At 39.9% G+C, this 21,997-nt stretch overlaps 1 protein-coding gene across 5 annotated transcripts in view; it reads right to left on the minus strand.

Moving 5' to 3' along the window:
* Positions 1-21,997, minus strand: part of Ica1 (islet cell autoantigen 1) — a 144,344-nt gene that overhangs the window by 110,065 nt on the left and 12,282 nt on the right. For 3 of the 5 annotated variants that reach the window (XM_031381170.1, XM_031381171.1, XM_031381175.1), the window contains exons 2-4: positions 13,907-13,999; positions 10,236-10,401; positions 5,132-5,204 (exon numbers count right to left, since the gene is read on the minus strand). In XM_031381170.1, the coding sequence (XP_031237030.1) occupies positions 5,132-5,204; positions 10,236-10,401; positions 13,907-13,923 (256 nt within the window). In that variant the 5' untranslated portion in view covers positions 13,924-13,999. The remainder of the gene's footprint in view (positions 1-5,131; positions 5,205-10,235; positions 10,402-13,906; positions 14,000-21,997) is intronic. The other 2 variants (XM_031381173.1, XM_031381174.1) reach the window with 1 other exon arrangement.

A 21,997-nucleotide genomic window follows, 5' to 3' on the forward strand; every position in this document is an offset into this window, starting at 1 on the left:
AAAAAAAAAGTCAAAACCAAAACCAAACAAACCGCTATCACAATCAACAGCAACAACCAAAAATAATCAAATAAATAAAGTTCACAGAACCATCACAGATCCAAGCCCAGATAAAGGCTTCTTCTGGCTGAGATACGGTCGGTCTCATTTTTTTTTTTCTGGACAGCAGCGCCCTTTGGGCTCATGAATTAGCCCTTGGCACAGTTGGGTGGCTGTCAGAGTGTGTGAGCTTGGGCCTGTGTTTGTCTGTACCATGAGACTCTGCCTTCTTTAGTCTTCTTTCTGCCCAGACTAGCAGACAACCACATCTTCGTGGCACTAACTGAAAGTTTGTGAAACTGCACTAGCTTTAATTTCTACATTTTTTTTTGTTACTGCATACTGTATTTCATTTTAAATGCTTGTTTCATATCCATGCCATATTTCATGTAGTTTAAAAAAATGTCAAAAAGTAAGATTTCCTTTTCAATGCTATATGTATTTCTCTTCATTGACTAATATGAGATTCTTTCAATTCAACCAAGAACCTTTTGCTTTCTATGGAGAGTAACTTCCCATTTTTTGCTTCTAAAAGCAGCTGGCTATTGTGACTTAAAAACAAAACAAAACAAAACAAAAAACACCCTTAAAGACTCAGGTCACATACAAACAAACACATTTAACTTTAGGTCAAAGGAGACCAATCCAGAATACCAATGCACACTGGGCGACGTCTACCTTTCCTAAGTAATCTAAGTAGATTGAAGCATCCTGGGATAATTTTTGGTCATTTCACACACTAGAGGATTAAACTTGGTGGCAAACAGGTCCGGTTTTATGTGCTGCCTCTGATTAATTGGCAGCGCTTTGCAGAGACCTTGAGCTCCATCCGAGTCAAGGCTGATGATGGTCATTCTCATGCAACACGTATATTAGATAATTAAAAGTCTCCACTCATTCAAAGGTTCCAATTAACTAGGTCTTAAGATTTTACATAAAAACCCACTCACATTTACTTGCTGATTATATTTTCAGATGTGTCCTTTAAAGATAAAAAAAGCAACTGAAGAGCTAGGAAACCAATTTCTTTAACAGTCTTAACCAACCCTTGGTCGGTTTACAGCTAATCCAGGAGTGATGAAGAAGACATAGGTTGTCCCCACCCTTCCTAAGTTCACATTCAAGTGGCAGGAGATAGAAAATGAAGCACACATAATCACAGACACAAGACACAAGAGGAAAAATGGCAGAGAAATTGAGTAGGACAGAGACTGCTTCAGAGTGGGTAGTCAGGGAAGGCTCCGGCAGCAGCTGAGTTCTGAGGGAGGTATTCTTAGTACTATTAGGGCAGACATTCCAAGCAGTAGAAACAGAGTGCAAAAGACCTCTTAGAGCTGGGGAGGCAAAGCAAATGGGTCCAAGGGATGAGCTGGGGCTAGACTGTTCCTACTTTACCAACCGTGATAAATTTATCATAGTATTCTAGAGCAAGTGGCAGTATGATCTAATCTAAAATTAGTTAAATCTCTTTTAAAATAATGGTAGAATTAAAGGACACAGTATTCAGAATATACCTTCCCTGGCTTCTTCTCCTCTTTTTTAAATATTGCTATGGCTCAAGGTTCAAAACTAGAAAATTAACATATAAACAATCTTTTCAACTAAAGTAGTGTTACTTGAATTTTTACCAGATTTTCCATTATTGTTTTTTTTTTTTTCTGTTCCAGAATTTAGCTTTGGATCACACATAGCAATGAGATATTCTCTTTCATTTCCTTCAATCTCTGACAGTTCCTCAGACTCTAGCATTTTAAGACTTTGACGCTTTCTAAGAATAGCTGTTAGCTTACAGGGATTCCACTAGTTCCTCCCAGGGACCTAGCAATGGCTTATGCCATCACCTTCTGCCACCTGGTAGGCAGCATTTAAAAGGGCTGCCACCCACTCTAGCTCTCTCTGTTCCTATGTGTTCCCCTTGACAGCTTCTCTCTCTCCCTGTTTCTGTCCTCTGTGCCCCATCCTCTTCTCCGCCCTCAGGGTTCTGCTCCTATCTGTCTGCCTGTTGACATATCTGCCTCTCTACCCCTTCTCTAGATCCTCACATCCTACTTCCCCCCAAAAACCCCATTATACCAGATCTGTTGCATGGTGTGATTTCTCAAGGGTACACCTTGGCATGGGCCCACCAGATATACCCCCCCCAATATACATTATATTTCATGATAACATCCCTGAGTTGTAAGAGGGAACCTCAGTTAAGAAGTTGCCTCCATTAAACTGGCCTGGGAGCATTTCTGTGATTAATGATTAATGTGGAAGGGTCAAGCCCACATGAATGTGGAAGTGGTACCGCCCTTGGGCAGGTGGTCCTGGGTTCTACAAAGAAGCTGGCAGAGCAGAAGCTGGAGAAAAGAGCAGGGAGGTAACCAGCATTTCTCCCCAGTGTCTGCTTCAGCTCCCACCTCCAGGTCTGTGCCCTGACTTCACTTCATGACTATCAGTTATAAGATGAACTAAACCTTTCTTTTCCAAGTTGCTTTTGGTCATACTATTTATCACAGCAACACAACCCACACAAGGAAGGAAGGACTTATTTTATCTTTCAGCTTACACCATGGCAGGTACTCATCCTTCTGTCCACCTGTGCATCTATCTCCATATGGATACAATCCTTATGGTTTACAGTTTATCATTACTTTATTGATCAAATTGTGTCGGCTTGCTTCTGAGTCCTTTAAGTCCCCATCCTTTCTCAAGGGCCTTCTTAGGTTGTGGCCCTGCAAGGCATTCCAGACTTCGATTTTCCTGTACTGGGCCTGAAATCAGTCACTTCCCCAAAGGTGTGGAAAAGGGTATTTAGAAAACACAGCAGGAGGAACACTGAGTGCCATGGGCTCTTGGTCCTTCCAGATGTTTCAGGACAGGAAAGTGGCAATGCAACAACCAGGGCCTACATACTTATTTGAGTTCCTTTTGTGTGTGTTTGTCTGCATAGGTTAATAGCAATGACTTCATCAGATCCTGTTGACTTTCGGCTGACCTGCACAGATCTTGTCTACTAGACCTGGGATATAAGGACCTGAAAGAATGGGATGTACTACAGCCCGAGGCTGTAGATAATCTTGCATCTGCTTCACTGTACTTTTATACATGAATGTAACAAGGAAAGCAATGATCCAAGGAAGGTTGTTTAAGATCAGAAAAACACAATCAGAAAAACATGATCAGAAAAACATGTAAATAAACTCCAGCCAGCACATAGTAAAGGTTAACAGAGCAGCCCCTTTCCAGAACTTTCTCAGGACAGACCAACTGAAACAATTGCCTGGCATGTGCTATAGATTATGTCTGGGAAAGCACAAAAGTAAGGCAGAGGGCCATATCCAGGTTTAGGCTACACTAACCAGATTGGGTTCTACAGCTATGTTATCCAACAAGAATAAACATGTCTTATAACTTGAATTTAAATATTTGTCATGGAGGTACAAAATCATATCCCAGAACAATCCAAGGAACAAAAAGCACCTGAGGTAAAAGGCCCTTTGCTTTTTTTCTTGGAGCCTCTCAGAGTTCCCCAAGGCATTGTTCATCATGGGTCATTCTTTTGACCAGGTTCCAATACAAGGCATGGTTGCGCCTTCTTCCCTGATCTGCGGCTGCCTTTTAAGCAGACGCTCAACTATACCACACTTAGTTGTTTAGCCTTCTATAAAGTAGCTTTAGAATGCTCACTCATTTTACTTAGGATCAATAAATGTATTATCTGCTCCCATTTTTTGTGTTTAGCTTTCTTGTCCTCCTAAAACACTGTCCTCTGCATTAATGAAGTTAGTTCTCTCCTCTCTCATCTCACCAGCTCAGTGATGTTATCTGCAGTACAATTCAGCCAATCAGTGACTGACTGTATTCCACTCTATCTGCCCCCATCCTGGTGTCCTGGTTTAGGTATTTTGTGAGTGTGGAAAATGCACTATGGTTTTAAGAGTCAGACTTACTGTGCACTTTTTGAGGTAAACCTACACCCCCTCTTCTCCCTCCCCTTGTCTCTCTTCTCAAGCACTCTCCACCACTGTTCAACTGGGATCTTATTCTTTTCACTTGTGGTTTATCTTTCTTGAATTTTTTCAGCACAATGTACATACTTTTTATATATTTTTGCATGTCCTTCTTTCTCCCTATTTATATTTTATCAATCTCTCTTTTTCTACATGAAAGATGGCATGGTCTATGCAGTTTTGCTTGCTTTCTTTCATTTAGAATGTTACCTTTAAAACCAACCCATGTCTGTTCATAGAGATTTACCACATTTCTTTCTATGGCAGCCTCATAGCAACACTTGGCACACTGACGTTCCTATTTCTAGTCCAACATCAACATTGGGGTCTTGATTAAGCTGCAGAGAACTCTTCCTCCTCTTCCCAACCGTGATGACATGGCTCGCCCACAAACCAATAGCCAGCCCCTGCTGCTACAATCTGAAGACCACTGCATGGTGCCCTAGAGAAAAGTGCTCCAAAAGGTGCTGTATCCGCTGTAGCCGGAGTTACATGTGTCTTTGGGCTGCCAAGTGTGAGTGCTGAGAACCGAACTCAGGCCAGAGCCTCTGGGAGAACCACATGCTTTTTACCGCCGAGTCATCTCTCCAGCCTCATTACGGGGACATAATTTCAACCCATATATTATAAGATAACATAAGAAATGTTCATGAGGAAGTTCTGGTAACAAAATATACTCAGTGAATTAGCTAATTGTGCCTCCTCTCCATACTTGTCATTTAAAGAAAAAAATAAAAACAAGCAAAAAAAATAAAAACCAAAAATAAAATAACCAATCAAATAAAAATCAACCCTTAATCAAAAATCCCAAGATATAAAGTTCAAAGAATGTTTATAATTGAGCAAATGAAAAACATGTCTGCATTCATGGATGATTCAGTAAAAAAAAGGAAAGAAAGAAAACATCCTCCTAGTCTGATACTTGCTTTGAGAAGAGCCTCAGTAAATCAATGGTAAAACTAGCAGAGACTTCTTCCCATCCCAATAACAAAGACGCACCCCCTGTGCAGTTCCTGAGCTTATTAAATGATATGCAGGGCCAAATATCCTGCCTCCTCCTCACTACGGGTTCAATAGCAGACTTAAACCATACTTACAACATATTCTCTTTTGATAGAGCACAATTGCTTTAGACAAGTCCAAACAGGTTCTCTGAATTGAGTGAAACAGCTGCAAGGAAACACAATACAGTGCTGTGAGATAGACAACAGTGCAAGAAAGATACATGAGCCAGTGAGTAGAAAGGCAAGTAAGAACAAAAGCACCACACTCCATTTTCCTGCTGAAAGACACAAATGTCTCAGTGCATTTGGTGTCACACATACTGAAGCATACAGCCAGTGATCAATGAATGCCCTTAGATCTGTCCTCACTGAAACTGCTCGTCTCATTGATCTACAATAAGTTCTACAGAATAGTTCTCCACCCCCCAGACTCTTGAAATAACAGATGAAAAATAAAACTTCAGAGAAGGGCCCAACTAGAGGGCTTTGGTATACCAGAGATCCAAAATTCATTCTAACCTAATTTGTTATCTTCAACACTTATTCTCTTTTGTAAAAAATGGCTGCCCTGCAGGCTTTAACCTGCCTTGCATATTTAAGTGATGACATGAATTTACGTTAATGAACTCAATGTCTTTTACCATATATGTAGGCAACTAGGTAAAGCAAACAAAATCAACTGGCCAAATGTTGTCTATTAAGAAGACATCTGTTCAAATGGTACCAGGGTAAGAACAAACATCACCACCTATTTCCCAACAATAAAATACACAGCGAGACAACCTCCTGCTGGACTATTGACCATGATGAAGAAAACCGGGGAGAAGGCAGGAGAACTATCCAGAAAAGAATCTAACTAAACGTGAGCTCACGGTCATTGTGATAGGTAATCTGGGTTGTCCACTTGACTACATCTGGGATCAACTAAACTCCAAGCTGCTGGACACACCTGTGAGGAACATTCTTAACTAAATCATTTGAGTTGAACACCCTAAACCTGGGCATAAAAAGACACAGGAGAAGAAAATTTTTGCTTTTCCCTGTTTGCCCTCACATTCACAAGCAACTTCATCTATTCTACATTCCTTTGCTGGTGTCAAACCTATTTCTTCATGATGATTCTAAGGTAGACTGAAGATCAGCGGAGGTAGACAGCCTTGTGGGCTGAACGACTGACTGGACTGTTGATCTTTCCTTTGAGAGACAGCCACTGTTAAACTAGCCAGACCACAGCTAGATAAATAACTGTAAGCCACTCTAGTAAATCCCCGCTTTTTAAATATACACTCATTCTGTCAGCTGTGTTCCTTTAGGGAAGCCCCACTGATAGTGTAATCCTGTTCTTTCCCTCAGAAACTGAGAGCGCTCTTGAAAAATAGAAGAGATGTTTTGGTTTGGAGAGCAAATGTCTTCTCTGAGCCCCATGCTCAAGCCGAGTTGTCTGCCTGTAGGAAGTGGCAGGACCTCTAAGGAGCAGAAAGCCTCGTGGAAGGAAGTGCGCTCACAGAGGACATATCCTTGAAGAGGTATTAGGAGTCCAGCCTTCTCTCTATTTCTAGGCTGTTATATAGTAAACAAGTTTCTTCTGCCAGGCACTTCTGTCACAGTCAGCTACCTTATCATACCACTAAAAGTAATGGGTCTGAGTGACCCTAAACAAAAAACAAACCATTTTCTCCTTGTAACTCCAATGGCTGCCGCAATAACAGAAAGCTGACTAATTTGATAGACTTCATACTTTCTCAAACTCCTGTCCATGAACTCGGAGACCAAGGCACATATCAACTACAAAAGCTGACCAACATCTTGCCTCTGTGGAGCTGCTCAATTAGGCTAGGCAAGCCAAGGCTTTTCCTCCTCTTGTAGTTTACTGGCCATGCAAACATAACCAAACATGCCTTGGTATCATAAAAGTACTTCAGTATTTGAGTGAAAACAGATAAACTTTTCATAAAACATATGGCCAAATTAATGAAGAAGCAAATTTACTTATTTATTAAACTACATCCTCAACCTGTTTAGAAAAAAAAAAGTCTTTCCCAATTAAATTTTTTTTTTCTTAAATCAGAATATACCAGAGTTTGTGCCTTTGCTAACGCCTGATAGTAGTGTTTGGGGCCACACACCACCTGAGGAAGAACAGAGATGTTTTAATTCTAACTTTTGAACACAGGAGTGATGATGTGGTCCATTGTTACTGCTGATCTCTTAAAAATAAAGGTATTGGTTAGGTGCGATAAAATGCACAGCTTTAGAATGTTTCATTATATGAGCTTGGGCAATTGAATTTGCTTGTGAACAGCACTCAAAGCAAACAATGCCATCTTCGAAACAGTCCACTGTGCCCTGGCAGCTATTAAAAAGCTGAGCATATTTACATATTAACTTCTCAATGTATTTGGTATTTGCATGTGTATATAAGGAGACTAGAGGTCAATGTTGTTTATCCCCTTTTATAGTAAACCACCCTATTTTTAAATCTTATTTAATTTGTCAATATTGTGTATATATGGTATGTGTGTGTGTGTGTGTGTGTGTGTGTGTGTGTGTGTATGTGTGTGTGTGTGTGAGATGTACCATACCGTGCAGGTAGAGATCAGAAGATAACTTTCAGAAATCAATTCTCCCCTTGTGCAGCTGGGGAATCACACTTCAGTTGTCAGGCCTGTACAACAAGTGCTTCTACTCACTGAACCACACAATGGCTCACACCTTTATCGTATGAGACAATGTCCCCTCTCAATGACTAGCTGGCCAGCAAGCCCCAGGATTTAACTGTTGTACATGAACATGCACACACACACACGCACACACACACACACACACACACACACACACACATACACACTCACTGCCATGTCTTTATTTACATGAGTGCTGGAGATCCAAACTCAGGTCTATGTGCTTGCACACCAAACATTTCCCTAGCCCCTAATCTTAACTATTAATCAAGCTTGGTATGGGGATTTATTTTCTGGGTAGCAGAGTAAATTAGCCTTTTGCAGGTCATACAGTGTAAGAATACTCTATAATAGTTTGTATACAATTCTCATGTCCTACTGGTCGACCCATTTTATGAAACTCTCTACCTATATTAACATTCTTGCAACAGAAATCCCTTGGGTGGACAAAACACTAAGTCCAGATACGCTGAATGCATAGTCTATGGCAGTACATACTTAGATGAAAGCATACGTACATTAATAAAAATGCTGCTGCAAGGATCTCCAGATAAATAAATTGCCCAAACAGGCACTCCTCCTGCTTCAACCTCCTAGGATTATAGGGCTACCACTATGACAAACTTAAATTGCTTTTTGGTTAAATGTTTGTATTTACTAGATTGTTTAAAAAAAATAGTAAAGTGAGATGTAAGAAGCAGGTTCAGCTTAGAATGGCTTAAACTGTATTTACAATACAACTATCAGAAAAGACATTTCCTTTTTCTACCCTGTTCTACAGTGAATCTCTCTGGAAGCAGCGCCCCATCGGCTTCTATGTCACAATTTCCAGTGGTAGAAGAGAAATGGCTGAGAACCAAGACTGTTTGTACAAATATATAGTGACTATTTACATAGTCATTCAGTTTAAAACTGTGCCTGGGACAGGCTGGGGACATGGTGGTGAGTAAGAGCTAACATGGAATTTGACCTCGTGGTGGTGAGGAGGCAGGCAAACAAATGCACACCTGGGGTTTTATCCATAGACTGTACGTCAGAGGACTTAGCCTGCCTCATAGTGCATTACCTACCAGAGGGATTTCTGGTGCAGAAATGAGTAGTCTATACCAAAGGAAGCGAGGCCACATGGCAGTGAGCAGCCGGTCTGTGGGTAGACAGCCAGGGACTTTACCTTTAGGATGTGAGAACCATGAGATCAAACCAGTCAAGGAAAGATACAGGGCAAAGTGTTCAGGCAGACCACAGAAATGGTTTTGACAAGCCTGAACTAGCTGGTTATACCGAGAGATTGGAGAAAAGGCCTTAGTGTCTGGAATGCGGTGTGAGTAGTGTAAGAATGGGAGAAAAGAGAAAAGGAAAAAGAAGAGGAAAGAAGAAAGAATGGAAGGGAAGGGAAGGGGAGGGAAGGGAAGGGAAGGGAAGGGGAGGGGAGGGGAGGGGAGGGAAGGGAAGGGAAGGGGAGGGAAGGGAAAAATAACCCAAGGGGAAGGAGACAGAGGTCAGGTGTGTCAGGAGCTTTCAGGAAGTAGGCTGTGAAGACATAACAAGCACTCAGTCAATACTATCCATTACTGGAATCCTATCTAATTTAACCCCTATAGTAGCTGGAACAAGTACAAATTCTTGTTACAGAAGGCAACAGTAGCCGTGCAGGGCAGGGCATCTACAGTCTCAAGGCCAGCCCATCTCTCATAACAAACCTTAGAAAGCCCTGCCTGGATCTGCCTCTGCCCTCAGATTCGTAGAGTCATATCCCTCTTCCACACAAACTACCGTCCTGTATCCCTCTTCCACACAAACTACTGTCCTGTATAATTGACAGCGACTCTGTATGTGCTCTTAGCCCTTTGCTAATGTTTCAAGATTCTTGAAAAGGCTTGGAAATCTTGAGCTCTTAATTGCAGCCTCATTAATGGTCAGCTCATTAACTTTAGCTGCTGTAGTAAACTTAGAGATCCTGTAGACTATCATCCATGGAACACATTATTTTTCTCAGTGCCCTGTCACTCACAGAACTGATGTTTGCTTTCAAAATGTAATGAAAACTAAAAACAAAAATGTTCAGCAAGACAATGATGCAGCAGGCCTTTTATTCATTATACTAACCCAGGAATCAACCCGCTATTAAAACATTTGCTACACAGATTAATTAAATATCTGCTTAGTTAATTCATTCCAGAATTTTCCATGGCCTAGTAGCAGTATTTCTACAATCTACTTTACAGGTCTTTTTGTCTGCTGTTAACTAAACATTTGCCTGGCTTGAGTGTTCAGCTGTGGTTTCTGAGATGCAATGTTTGTGCTTAGTATTTCAACAAACACTTTCTTTAATTTATGATATTTCATGCATTCCAACGTAGTGTTTGAAAACACAATACATTAAGAGAGACATGCAGGGGAAAGTTTGTAGATTAGAAAATATGCTAGTATTGACCTGACCTGACCCTAGGTGTTCCTCATGAAGGTCTTGCCTCTTGCCAGGTGCCTTGGGGGCCTAAGAGCTCTGAAGAACTTACCTCTAGCTTGGCATCCAGGTCTGCATCAGAAGCAACCACATGCTCATCTTCCTTCTTCCCCGTGGCTTTGATAAAGGCCTGCTTCGTTTCCCAATATTTCTGTTGCATCTTATTAACAACTGACTTATCTTGAGCAAACCGGTCCTGCAACTCCCAGGAATAACTGCTAAGAACAGTAGAGAACTATGTTACTCATGGCTTTCAAAGGACTTTCAAGGATTGAGCTATCACACTACAAAGTATTTTAGCTACACACAGTATTCTAATGTACATTTACATTACTGATAAACATACAAATGCTCTCTCATGGGGTTATTATGCCATGAAAATCAGTGAGTTCTAACTCACTCCACAATTTTAAAAGTTAGAGTTAGAAAATTCTGCATCAGATTCAGAATATTTAAAGATTTTAAATATTTAATTTTATTAAATATTAAATTTGGAGTAGAAGCTGAGGAAACAGCCAACCAGTGACTGTCCCAACTTGAGTCCCATCCCATGTGAGAGAGCCAACCCCAGACACTATTTATGATACTCTGCTAGGCTTGTAGACAGGAGCCTAGCATAACTGTCTCCTGAGAGGCTTCATCCAGCAGTGGATGGAGGTAGATTCAGAGACCCACAGTCAAACATCAGGTTGAGCTCAAGTGTCTTGTGAAAGAGTGGGGGACAGAACTGAGCAAGCTAGAGAGGTCAAGGACACTACAAGAAGACCTACAGAGCCAACTAACCTGAGCCCATGGGGGCTCACAGAGACTGGGCCACCAACTAGAGAGCAATCAGGCTGGACCTAGGCCCCTACACATTTGTAACAGATGTGCAGCTTAGTCTTCATGTGGAACCTCTAATACATGGAGCATGGGCTGTCTTGGTCTCTGTTCCCTGCCATTAGATCCCCTTCACCCTACCTAGACTGTCTGCTTGGGCCTCAGTGGGAGAGGACCTCCCTGGGATAGCTGTCCCAGGCAGGAGTCGGACCCAAGGGGGGCTCCCCCTTCTCTGAAGAGAAGGGGAAAGGGCAATATTGGGAGGGATTTATAAGGGTAGAATTGAGGAAAGGAGGGAGGGGGCTGTGATCCGGATGTAAAATGAATAAAAAATAAATTATTAATAAAACTAATTCTGTTATTAAAAATTATTCTACAGAATAAGCCTCCCCAAAAAAGAATTTTTAAGAAAAAATCAAGACACTGAATATCAACAAGAACATACATGTATATTTTAGTTTGGACATACTCATTCTGGGGGTGGAAAAAGTGATGCCTAGGCAGCCAGCTAACTAGTTCAGGCAGCTCAGTAAGTCAGAGATAAGGACAGACAGCAGCACATCTCTCCACACCTCCATTATGCCGCAGCGGGGTGACAGCAGAAGAGCAGATAAGGGGCTGAAAAATAGCATGTCTAAAATCTGTTACAGAGGCATCTGAAACTGTCAGGCTGGAAGTCAGAGAGAAGGATGGTGGCTGAGTCGGGGGAAGGGAAACGTGGAGAATGGCTAATCAAGTCAGAAGGTTTCAGTTATGCTGAATGAGTAAGTTCTGGAGATCGGCTACCCCTGGATCTGTAGTTAACGATACCGATTGCGCACTTCCAACTTTCTTAAGAGTGTAGACTTACCATTAATTGTCCTTAGAAAAACAGAGTCAAAAAATTAAATTCTATAATCTGTTACAGATCTCTGGGTGTTAAAAAATAAATTCTTCAGCATAAATGTTGAAAATATAGATAGAAAGCCATTTCTTAGAAAGACCTTAATAAAAATCAAATAAAAAATATGTAAAGAAGAATTAGAATGACAATTGGGAATGACAACAGATTCCATTAAAGTGATCAGAGTATCCCGAATACTGGATAGAAGGTTTGCTGTTGCTGCTATATCCCTCCTCCTTGCTGTCTGCATCCTATTGGGTTTAGTCCAGCTACAAAGTCCCACACAGGATCCCTAAAATCCGTCCTCTCCTGACTCTCACCCATCACCACATTAGATGTGCCAAGCTGATGTTCCAAAGTAGGAGCTGCTCTATAATATTGTAGCAAAATGCCTGTATCTCAAACATGATTTATACTCATTCTTTGTAAGTTTATTATGTTTACTTACAATGTCAATCCACATGTTCGGTCTTAAAACATCAGAAAAACCTGTCTGATGACGTCCTTAATAAAACTTATCTTCGGTGAGAGAGGTAGGATCATATGAGTGTGCTAAGCTTTATTTCTTATCTTTCTTCATTAGCGAAGAGATTTATTTTTGTTCCTTATTAGAGAAAATAAGACTAAACATTTATACCATGTATATAAAAGGTGACATTTCTGCATTATGTACATAATTAAAAGATTGGAAGGATCTAGCTCAAATAGAAGATTATTTCAGGGAACGAGATTCTAAAAAATGAGGTAGTGGATGGACTTTATATTGGATCTTTCTTTCTTTTTTTCTTTTTTCTTTTTGTCAATGATCATAGATCCACAGGAAAAAAGTTCCATTTGGAGTAGAAAAGATGGTGGTGCTGTAGAAATCTAGCAAACACGCATCATCTAACAAATGGGGACCTCAGGTTTCGAAATGTTAAGGATCTTGCTCAAAGTAACACAGAATGAAAAAACCAGATCTTGCAATGTATCTTCAACAAGCCACAAAGCAGAGTACTGAAAGGGCTTTTCTACATCTTGGGACATTCCAGTTTCCGAATGGCTAAGCACTGAGCATGCCAGGACATGGCAGTCACTGTGAGGGTGAGGAGATGGAGCCTAGTGCATGGACATATGCAGCAAGATGAATGGACTGTAATAAAACTATCTGGCAACTTCTGGATAGATGTCCAATAAAATGCAAGGATATAAAGTACCAGATCCATTTGTTAAATAATTTTGTAAAACTTACTATATTTTGAAATATAAAAAATTCTTTCAAAGGTTAACATATGATGGTATAGAGGACATTGACCCTGATATTTTTCTTGGTAAGAAAGGAAGAATTAAAAAAGCATATTTTGTATAGCTATTTTAACAGATGAAAATAAAACTACTTATTGGTTTTTCATGACACAAATCAAATTAAAGAGGTGAAACTTAATAGCATTCAAGTTGTTTGGTGGGTCACAGGTTCACTAAACTAAGACATACCAATTAAAGGACTTCTAAGAGGCTCATATGCTGCTTAGATTTCTTGTAGGTATACACATTATAGAGCCAACATGAATACCATGTCCAACTGTGATTGACTTCTGAATGTCCACAAGTGATATAGTGTCTACATTTTAATGTAACTGGATAGTGCATGATTGGACAACCATTCTTTAGCCACCCTACATAACAATACACGTTGCCTCCAATAGTGGAAGTTATAAACAAGATAGTATCAAAAATGTACCAAGCTATTAGCTTATATGAAATGGTGGTAAGAAAATTATCCTTAGATTCTTAGGAGAATGTTTACACCCATGTAAGTTTCTTAGCAAATACAAATGACATGAATATAATACTTTTGTTACTTGCTTTTTATTCCACATTTGGCAAAGATATTGAAACAAGGTATACTAACACTGGAAAGTGGATAGCTGGCTATTTTCTGTTAACGTCACTTGACCCACTTCATCCACATTTACTGAGCACATACTATGCAGTTTGCATTTAGCATCATCCAACGTAGAAAAAAGCAACAAATCCCTTACCATTTGTGTCCTGACATGTTTTCTTCTCTTTTCTACTGCTGATGATTTGAGAAGGGGCAGAGAAAAAGCATGATAGGATATGTTATATTAAACCTGAAATAAAAGAAATACATTGAACAGTTATAAACTACATTGCAACTGTACATTAATTTGAAAAAAAAATATTTTCAATGTATCTCAGATCTAGTTGCATTATAGGGACCAAATACTATTCTACAATAATGTCAAATGATGGTGTCAAAAATGGTTCAGCTGAACATCACTAGAGAGAATATCCCAAATGAAGCTTAGGAAATGAACAGGCATTTGATGATGGCTTTAAAGGCAGGATTCGTAAGACTCTATCAAATGTGTTGTCATTTATACAAAGCTTAAAATAATGAAATAATACTCTATATCATCGACATATGCCAATATCATATGATTTATTTTTAAAGATATGCTTCAAAGTCTTTAGTACACATCTTTTCTATAAAACATACAGTTGTTTGAAAAGAAACAAACACCATCAAATAAATGGGTCTAGCTGTCATGAGGCCAGAATTCAGAATATGGACTTGCACCAACAGTACATGTTAAAATGTTAAAAATCACAATTTTTATAAAGACATATATTGTGTGTGTGTGTGTGTGTGTGTGTGTGTGTGTGTATGTGTATGAATGCACATGCCATGGTGTTCACATAAAAATAACAGAGGACACTGAGGATAAATGTTCTACTTGTACCATGTGGGTTCTGTAGATCTAACTCAGGTTGTTATGTGGGTAGCAAGAACCACAACCTACTGAGCTTTCCTACTGGTCCAGGCTTATTACCCTCTTCTACTTAACTTTAAGTTATATTTATTTTAACTGATACATAAAATATAAAATTATACACTCCAATGGAGTGCATATGCTGCTTTGTAGGGAGGGTGCAGGATATGGCTTGAGAGGGATGCAGAGTGCTTTCAGTTGTACGTGGAATATCCTCGTTGCTTAAGACACCTGGTGAGTATTATCCTCTTATGCCTCTTTATTACACTTGAATCATTTCATACTCGAGTTCTTAAAGAAATAAATTAGTGTTGCAAAAACAAAAACAGACAAAATATGACCCCTTCCCCAAAGACCAATGGGACAGAACTGTATTCTAAGAGGTCAGAAGCAGGGGTGTTAGGGGTGATAGAGACATCGGGCCAGCAGTGTATGTTCATTTCTTGAGGAGAGTTCTCTATGTCTTTGCCTCACCTCATGGAGGCAGGCCAGCCCCAGAGGCAAAGCTCACCAGCTGCCCAGCAGTGGTTCAACTTTCCTGAGAGTTCCTGAGAAAGAAAGGGCCTCTGGCTGCCTAGTACGCATTCAGTATGTGTGCTAACACTTCTGGATGCCCTTCAGGTCAACTGATCACTATAATTAGGACAGTGTGGTGGCCAGCACCCTTAAAATCATAGGAATGTTTTTGTTTATTTTGAGTTGTTGATTGTTCCCCTTTAAAAATGTTTTAAGAGAATGGTATTGAGTATTTAAATCAGGTACTGGAATAAGAAGAAAGAACGAACTCTTCCCAGTATCTGAAATGACAGCAAACCATTGATACCTCTCTCTCTTTTCTCTTCCTCATGGAGGGTATCCAGGTATCGAGACAAGTTGCTGCAGGAATAACACTCAAGGTAAGGTTGTTCTGTGTATTCTTAGAATGACTACACATTCACGCTCTCTGCCCTACACACACACACACACACGCACACACACACACACACACACACACACACGCACTCCAAAGGTACATTCCCTTAATACTCCCAACAAAAATTACCATAAAAATGCTCAAAAATGAAATCATTATACTCTTTCATTGAGTTTGCTTTATCATGAACTGTTAAGGGAATTAGTACTTTTTGATTATTTTTTTTATTAGAGTAAAACAGTTTTTAATCTCAGTTTTGGGGTGTGTACTTGCAGGTATGTGTTCACTAATGTGTATGTGTGTATGTGCGTGTGTGTGTCAGGAGCTGTCCACCTTGTTTTGTGAGGCAGGATTTCTCACTGAGACCTGAGAATGACAAGTGAACCCCTAGTCTCTCCCTCCCCAAAGCTGGGACTATAAATATGTGCCACCATTCCTGACGTTTTATGTGGGTCCTGGGACCAAATTCACATCTTTGTGGGATGAGATATCTCTTCTTTATTTTTTACAGGTACAGGACAGTATACCGCAAGGACACTGTGACACAACAGATCTCTAACATGTTTTTCTCTTGCACGACTGAAACCTCATCCCCACTGACTTGGTAACTCACCATCAACCCCTGTCTGCCCCTGCCAATCGCCATTGAACTTTCTGATTGTGACTCTGACTGCTTTAGATATCTCGTTGTAAGTGTAACCAGTATTTGGGTTTCGCGACTGGCTTCTTTCACGTTGCACAGTGCCCTGTAGCATGATAGAGTCCAATCTCCCCTCTCCTTCAAAACTGAATAACAGTCCATTGCATATATTCATGTGCCACTGCCAGGTTACTCCCACACTTAGCTACGATGAATACTGATGCAATGAACATATGCATCACACACCTCTCCTCAAGACCCTTCTATTGTGTAAGTACGATTTATAATCAGAAGTGGGATAGCTAACTCTTATGGAAGTCTTTACTTTTCTTTTCTTTTTGAATCATCTACAACAGTTTCTACAGGTCCAGTGTCTGCACTGAAACCATCTCCAGCAGCACATCTGGTCCCAAGCTTTTCACATCCTTGCCCTTCAGCACCACTTTTCGCCAGCACTAGCCTACAGCTCCGATGGTTTCAGTTTGCATTCCCCTAATTATCAGCAATGATGAGCATCTTTCTGTAGTTTTGCTGACAATTTGTTTATTTTTGTTAGAAAATGGTCCATTCAAACCTTTCTCCATTTTAAAATCAGACATTTTTGTTATTGAATTCTTTGACCATTATAGCTATATGGTTTGCAAATTTTTCCTTTCTATAGGCGGTCTTTGATTATGTTTCTATTGACTGATTGCTTTGCTATAACATTTTTGATTAATTTTGATCAGTAAACTATAATCGACTTTAGTTCTTTATAACAACAACAAATATCACTGAGTGAACTGCCTCTCCTATACAGACTTTCTGGACGTTTCCAGATTACACATTATACAGCAGTATTCCCCAGTGTTGTTGCAAAGCCACTGCACTGAGCTGTTCTGGGGGTGAACTCTAGATTCTGAGGCTCTCCCCCTGCTGAACTAAAATTTCTGAGAAAGGGACTGGAGGCACATACAACAAAGCTTACATATTAATGTGATTTTAAAACATACTAAAGTCTAAGAACTACGGCTAAATGCAAGGAAAACCATTCAGGATACGGGTCTTTCTTGACCCAACATGGTATGGAGCAATAAAATCATGGGTAACAAAATAGGCAAACCATGCAGGTATATCTAAATATAGCATACTAACATAGCTACAGTCAGAGTCTGCATCTCTTCCTATACATGTTCAGACACCAAACACCAAAGACAACTAATAAGTATCTTAGGATTTCTAGACCTAACCTATCCCATCTTGCCATATCATTTTCTAAATTGACAGTGCCATTGTCAGTAGTTAAAAATCACTGTAGGGCTGATGATATGTCTCAGGAGGTAGACATGCTTGCTTTACCAGCCTGACAACACAAGCTTGATTCCCTGAACTGACACAAAGAATCAAAGTTGTCAACTGACCTCTACACCCATGCCTCAACCTTGCTCTCTCAGACACCCACACCAATAATAATAATAGACAAAATAAAATTATAACCATCATAAAGTTTCACCCTTTTATTTCTGCTTAATAGTTTAGTTAAACAAATATTACTATGAAACAGTAATTACTATGAAACAGGTATTGCTTTGACATGAAATGACTTGACACCTAAATTTGCTCTGCCCAATTAAAAAAAAATCAATATTAGTTATAATGTAGTTTAAAATGATCTGATAGCCACAGTAAAAAAAAAGTCAAAGGTAATAGTGAAATTTAAAAATTGATATTTAGCCTAGCATCTCTAAAAATACAACTCAAAAGATAATTGATATAAAAATCTCCAGGATATATTTCATATTCATATTTTTGCACTAAGTCTAAGATATGCTCTATATTTTACCCACATATTAAATTTCAATTGAGGCTGGCCACATCAAATACTCAACAGCCTCTTGGGATTAAGGAGTGCAGTATTAGCGAGTATACAATTAGCAGTAAAGACAGATATAAAAACATATTTCAGTGAATCAGAAGATATTTGAATTTTAACAGGCTCATATGATAGGACCAAAGAGCTACAGATCTGTGAATTTTCCAGCAAACATATTTCATCACAAAAGAGAACAAAGTCGAAAACAGTAGCAAGGTGATCACAGACTTCAAGTGTCATGAAGACAAGGCACCAGTATCTCAATCAGCACACCTTGCCTAAAAGGGTATCTGCGGTTTCTTCTCAAGGAAGGCAAAGTGGTTCTATGGTGCTGCTGGTAGTGGTGGTGGTGGAGGAGGTGGTGGAGGTGGTGGAGGCGGTGGTGGAGGCGGTGGTGGTGGTGGAGGTGGAGGAGGTGGTAGAGGTGGTGGAGGAGGTGGAGGTGGTGGTGAGATAGGAGAAGAGGAGGAGGAGGAGGAGGAGGAGGAGGAGGAGGAGGTCGTGGAGGAGGAAGAGGAGGAGGAGGAGGTCGTGGAGGAGGAAGAGGAGGAAGGTAGATCTTATTCAAAGGCTCTAAGAGTTAATAATGAAGTATAACTTTTTAACTTCAGTAAAACAATCCTAGAAAGGTAGTAATGATTTCCTGGGCAGTGGATTCTTGCTCTAAGACAGGCAGAAGTGAAGAATGCCTTTCTGCTCAGAAGTTAGCACCTGCCACGTGGATGATACTAAGACAACCAATCTAACCCCCTTGGATTTTCTGAGCTGCACCTTTACAGTGAGGCAGTACGTTTGCCTCACTGCCCAAGGTTAGGCATTAAAAGCCTAGTTCCTCCTAGCTACTGCCTGAGGCCAGAGGATATCATGCCCCGTGGGAAGGACCCGGAACAGAGAAGAGGAGCACTTTATATTCTGTATTAGGGTTCTGTGCAAACATTACACCCATTTTCCTTCTTTATATTCGCTTTCTGTAGTGAGCTCTCAATTTGATTCCTCAAATACACATGAGAAAAAGATACTAACTACCCCACTTGTCTTTTTAAAATTGCTTTAAATAATCATACAGTATAGGTATAAACAAAAGTCTTGTTTTTTTGTTTTTTTTTTTTCTCCACAATAGTCTGAGGCTCACAGAATGCTACACACTGAAGGAGTCAGCATAGCCTTGCCGCCTTGAACCAGGATACTGGATTCTTCTTGACAACACGCTATGAAAAAGGGCATCTTCATTACAAGCCGACTGCCCTCACTTGTTCCAACCTGCACATTTTCCTATGAGTCTTCACAGCAGTGACGTTAGCTGGTGGCCCCTTCGATTACATATAAATTAAACCAATAAGCATCTAAAGTTCTTGAGCCCACACTCAAGGAAAAAGGCAGACTGATCACTTATTCAGCACGTTGGTGCTATCAACCCACGACAATATTTGAAGGCAAGTAGCTTCCTCACGAGGGATACTCTAAGTGTGTCCTGTTTCCCGCAGAAGCTTTCGTGCTTACAGTTCCCCGTCCAGTTTCAGCCGTAGAACATCCTCATGGAGTTAATGGAAAGCTTTTCTGTTAGATGGAGGCTGTGAATATAGATGCTGATTCCCTAGCTGTGTACTGAACACATGGTGCCATGCCTTGAACTGCAGGTTCAACATTTTAAGTTTTCTAACGGATTCAAAATTTACCCATTCTAGATAAAAATGTTAGCAACTTTAAGCTCTTCGGTTCTATTATGCATGTCCCCGCTTAGGTCTCCCGAGGAACTGCACTGCCTTTCTTCCCGTAACTACACACCATGTAAGAACAAGGTGGCATGGTAGAAGTATCCCTTGGTAAGACCTCTCCTCTCTAACTCCAGCATCTCTAGACAACACAGCGTCACATCTGCGATGCAAATCTGTTCCCCCTTCAACAGTCCTGAAAGTGAATGTGTGCTATGATCACCACTGTCTTGCCAAGTATCTGGCAACCACTTCTCTTTCTTCAAGGAACGTACACAGTACGCCTCGCAGCAATTTCTCACATCTGATGAGATACAGAACCACCTGACACTTTTCTAACACTTACAAGCCCAGGGACCAGCATTGTGCATCTAGGTTGCTTAATTTTCTCGGGCTCACATGTCCCCGCTTGAAGAAAAAAAAAGGGCTTTATTCCATAATGGAATGAAGGGTCTCATTTATAAGGAGGCCTCCATAAAAATGGCATATCAGTATGTACCACATGTGCATATAGCTGCAAGGGAGACCTGTGGTCAGAGGACGGTCAGTGTGGCCTGCCACAGAAAATGCATGGCAAGACAAGAGCAAGTGTCCAGTGCTAAAGGGACACTGAAGAGAGGGAATAGGGCTAGGGTGCTACATTGCTTCTGAGACAAGTCTCTAAGAATTAGTGGTTATAGTCTAGCAAAAGGTATGCATGTATATGAAGGGAAATAAATAAGTGAAATTTTATGCAATAGAATTATATAGTGGTATGTGTAACCAGCCATAAGCAACTGGGTAGTTTTTAAAATTCATTTCTTTCATAAGTCCAAACCTACATATTTAGCAATCACTTTATAAAATTCAACTGGACCTAACTTTTCTTCAGTTAGTTGCTTTCAAATGATCTGAATTAAGCCTAACTTGACTTTACTTCTCTGGTGTGTAACTTCAGAATGAATGTCAGTCCTAATACAGACATTATGGAATGAAACCCTTTTTGTTTTGAAGTGAAGACACATGAGCCAGAGAAAATTAACTAGCCTGGGAGTGCAAAGGTGTCAAAGTAAAACTGAACTAAGTTGAGTGTCTGCGACTCGTTTGGTAGATTGCTTTCAATTCCTTTATCCTAGACATTAATCTATCATACCCTTGTATGTCAATAATGAATTTTATAATTTCTTATAACTAGAAGTATGTTTTAAGTATAAATATTAAACTAGTTTCACTGAGAACAGTGAAAAAAGAAACAATTTCTTCAAGCATAATTAATTGCATTTCTGTTTTTAAAGTCTTGGCTCATCAGATGGTGTCTTCCCGTGGCTGGGGAGGAAGCGTGCCATGGAGGGTGGGAAGCTGACTTAACCTCCCATCTCTGCGCAGGCTAAACAAATGAAGATGGTTTTGACTAGATTTAGTGGGTGTTTTTCCCTGAAATCACAGGGCTACTCTTCAGATTTCTGTAAGGTTACAACTACTTGAACATTTCAGTAGCTTCTATTTCTGGTTTTATATCCCCTGAAATGTTGTTTTGACATTTCATAAATTCACAAGTAAATGTGAGGCAGGATCATGCCTTAATTTTGTGAGTCAGAAAATCTTCCTTGAGGAAAACAGACTTCTGACCTTATTCAAAGCAGCTAAGAGATGGCTGAATTTCTATTAACCTTTATAGATGCAAGTCACTGCTAAAGTTGTCTTTCATGTTAATGAGGGTCTTAGTATAGTGGAAAATAGTCATTTTATTCACATATTAAATTAACTCAAGCATTAGTATACAGGGCATAATTAACATCCACGAAACATTAAAACCAACCTCCCCAAATAAATATATTTTAATGCTTCCTAAACTGTTCCTGGATATCAGTAAAAGCTAGTACATCCATGACGACACCAAAAACTTATGCCTCTCCAAATCTATTCACATATATGGCTTTACCCACCACTGGTAAAAATGACCAGGCAAATATTTATAACAGCCAGAAGATGGAAACAACCCAGATGTCCCTCAATAGAGGAATGGATACAGGAAATGTGAACATTTACACAATGGAATAATACTATTATTTACCCAATGGAATACTATTTTTTTTCTTTTTACATATATTTCATTTGTGGAATACTATTAAAAACAATGAGCATGAAATTTGCTGGCAAATGGATGGATCTAGAAATTATCATCCTGAGTGAGTTAACTCAGCCATAAAAGACCGCACATGATATGTACTCACTGGTT

The sequence above is a fragment of the Mastomys coucha genome, unplaced genomic scaffold (assembly GCF_008632895.1).
Source record: "Mastomys coucha isolate ucsf_1 unplaced genomic scaffold, UCSF_Mcou_1 pScaffold20, whole genome shotgun sequence".
Lineage (NCBI taxonomy): Eukaryota > Metazoa > Chordata > Mammalia > Rodentia > Muridae > Mastomys > Mastomys coucha.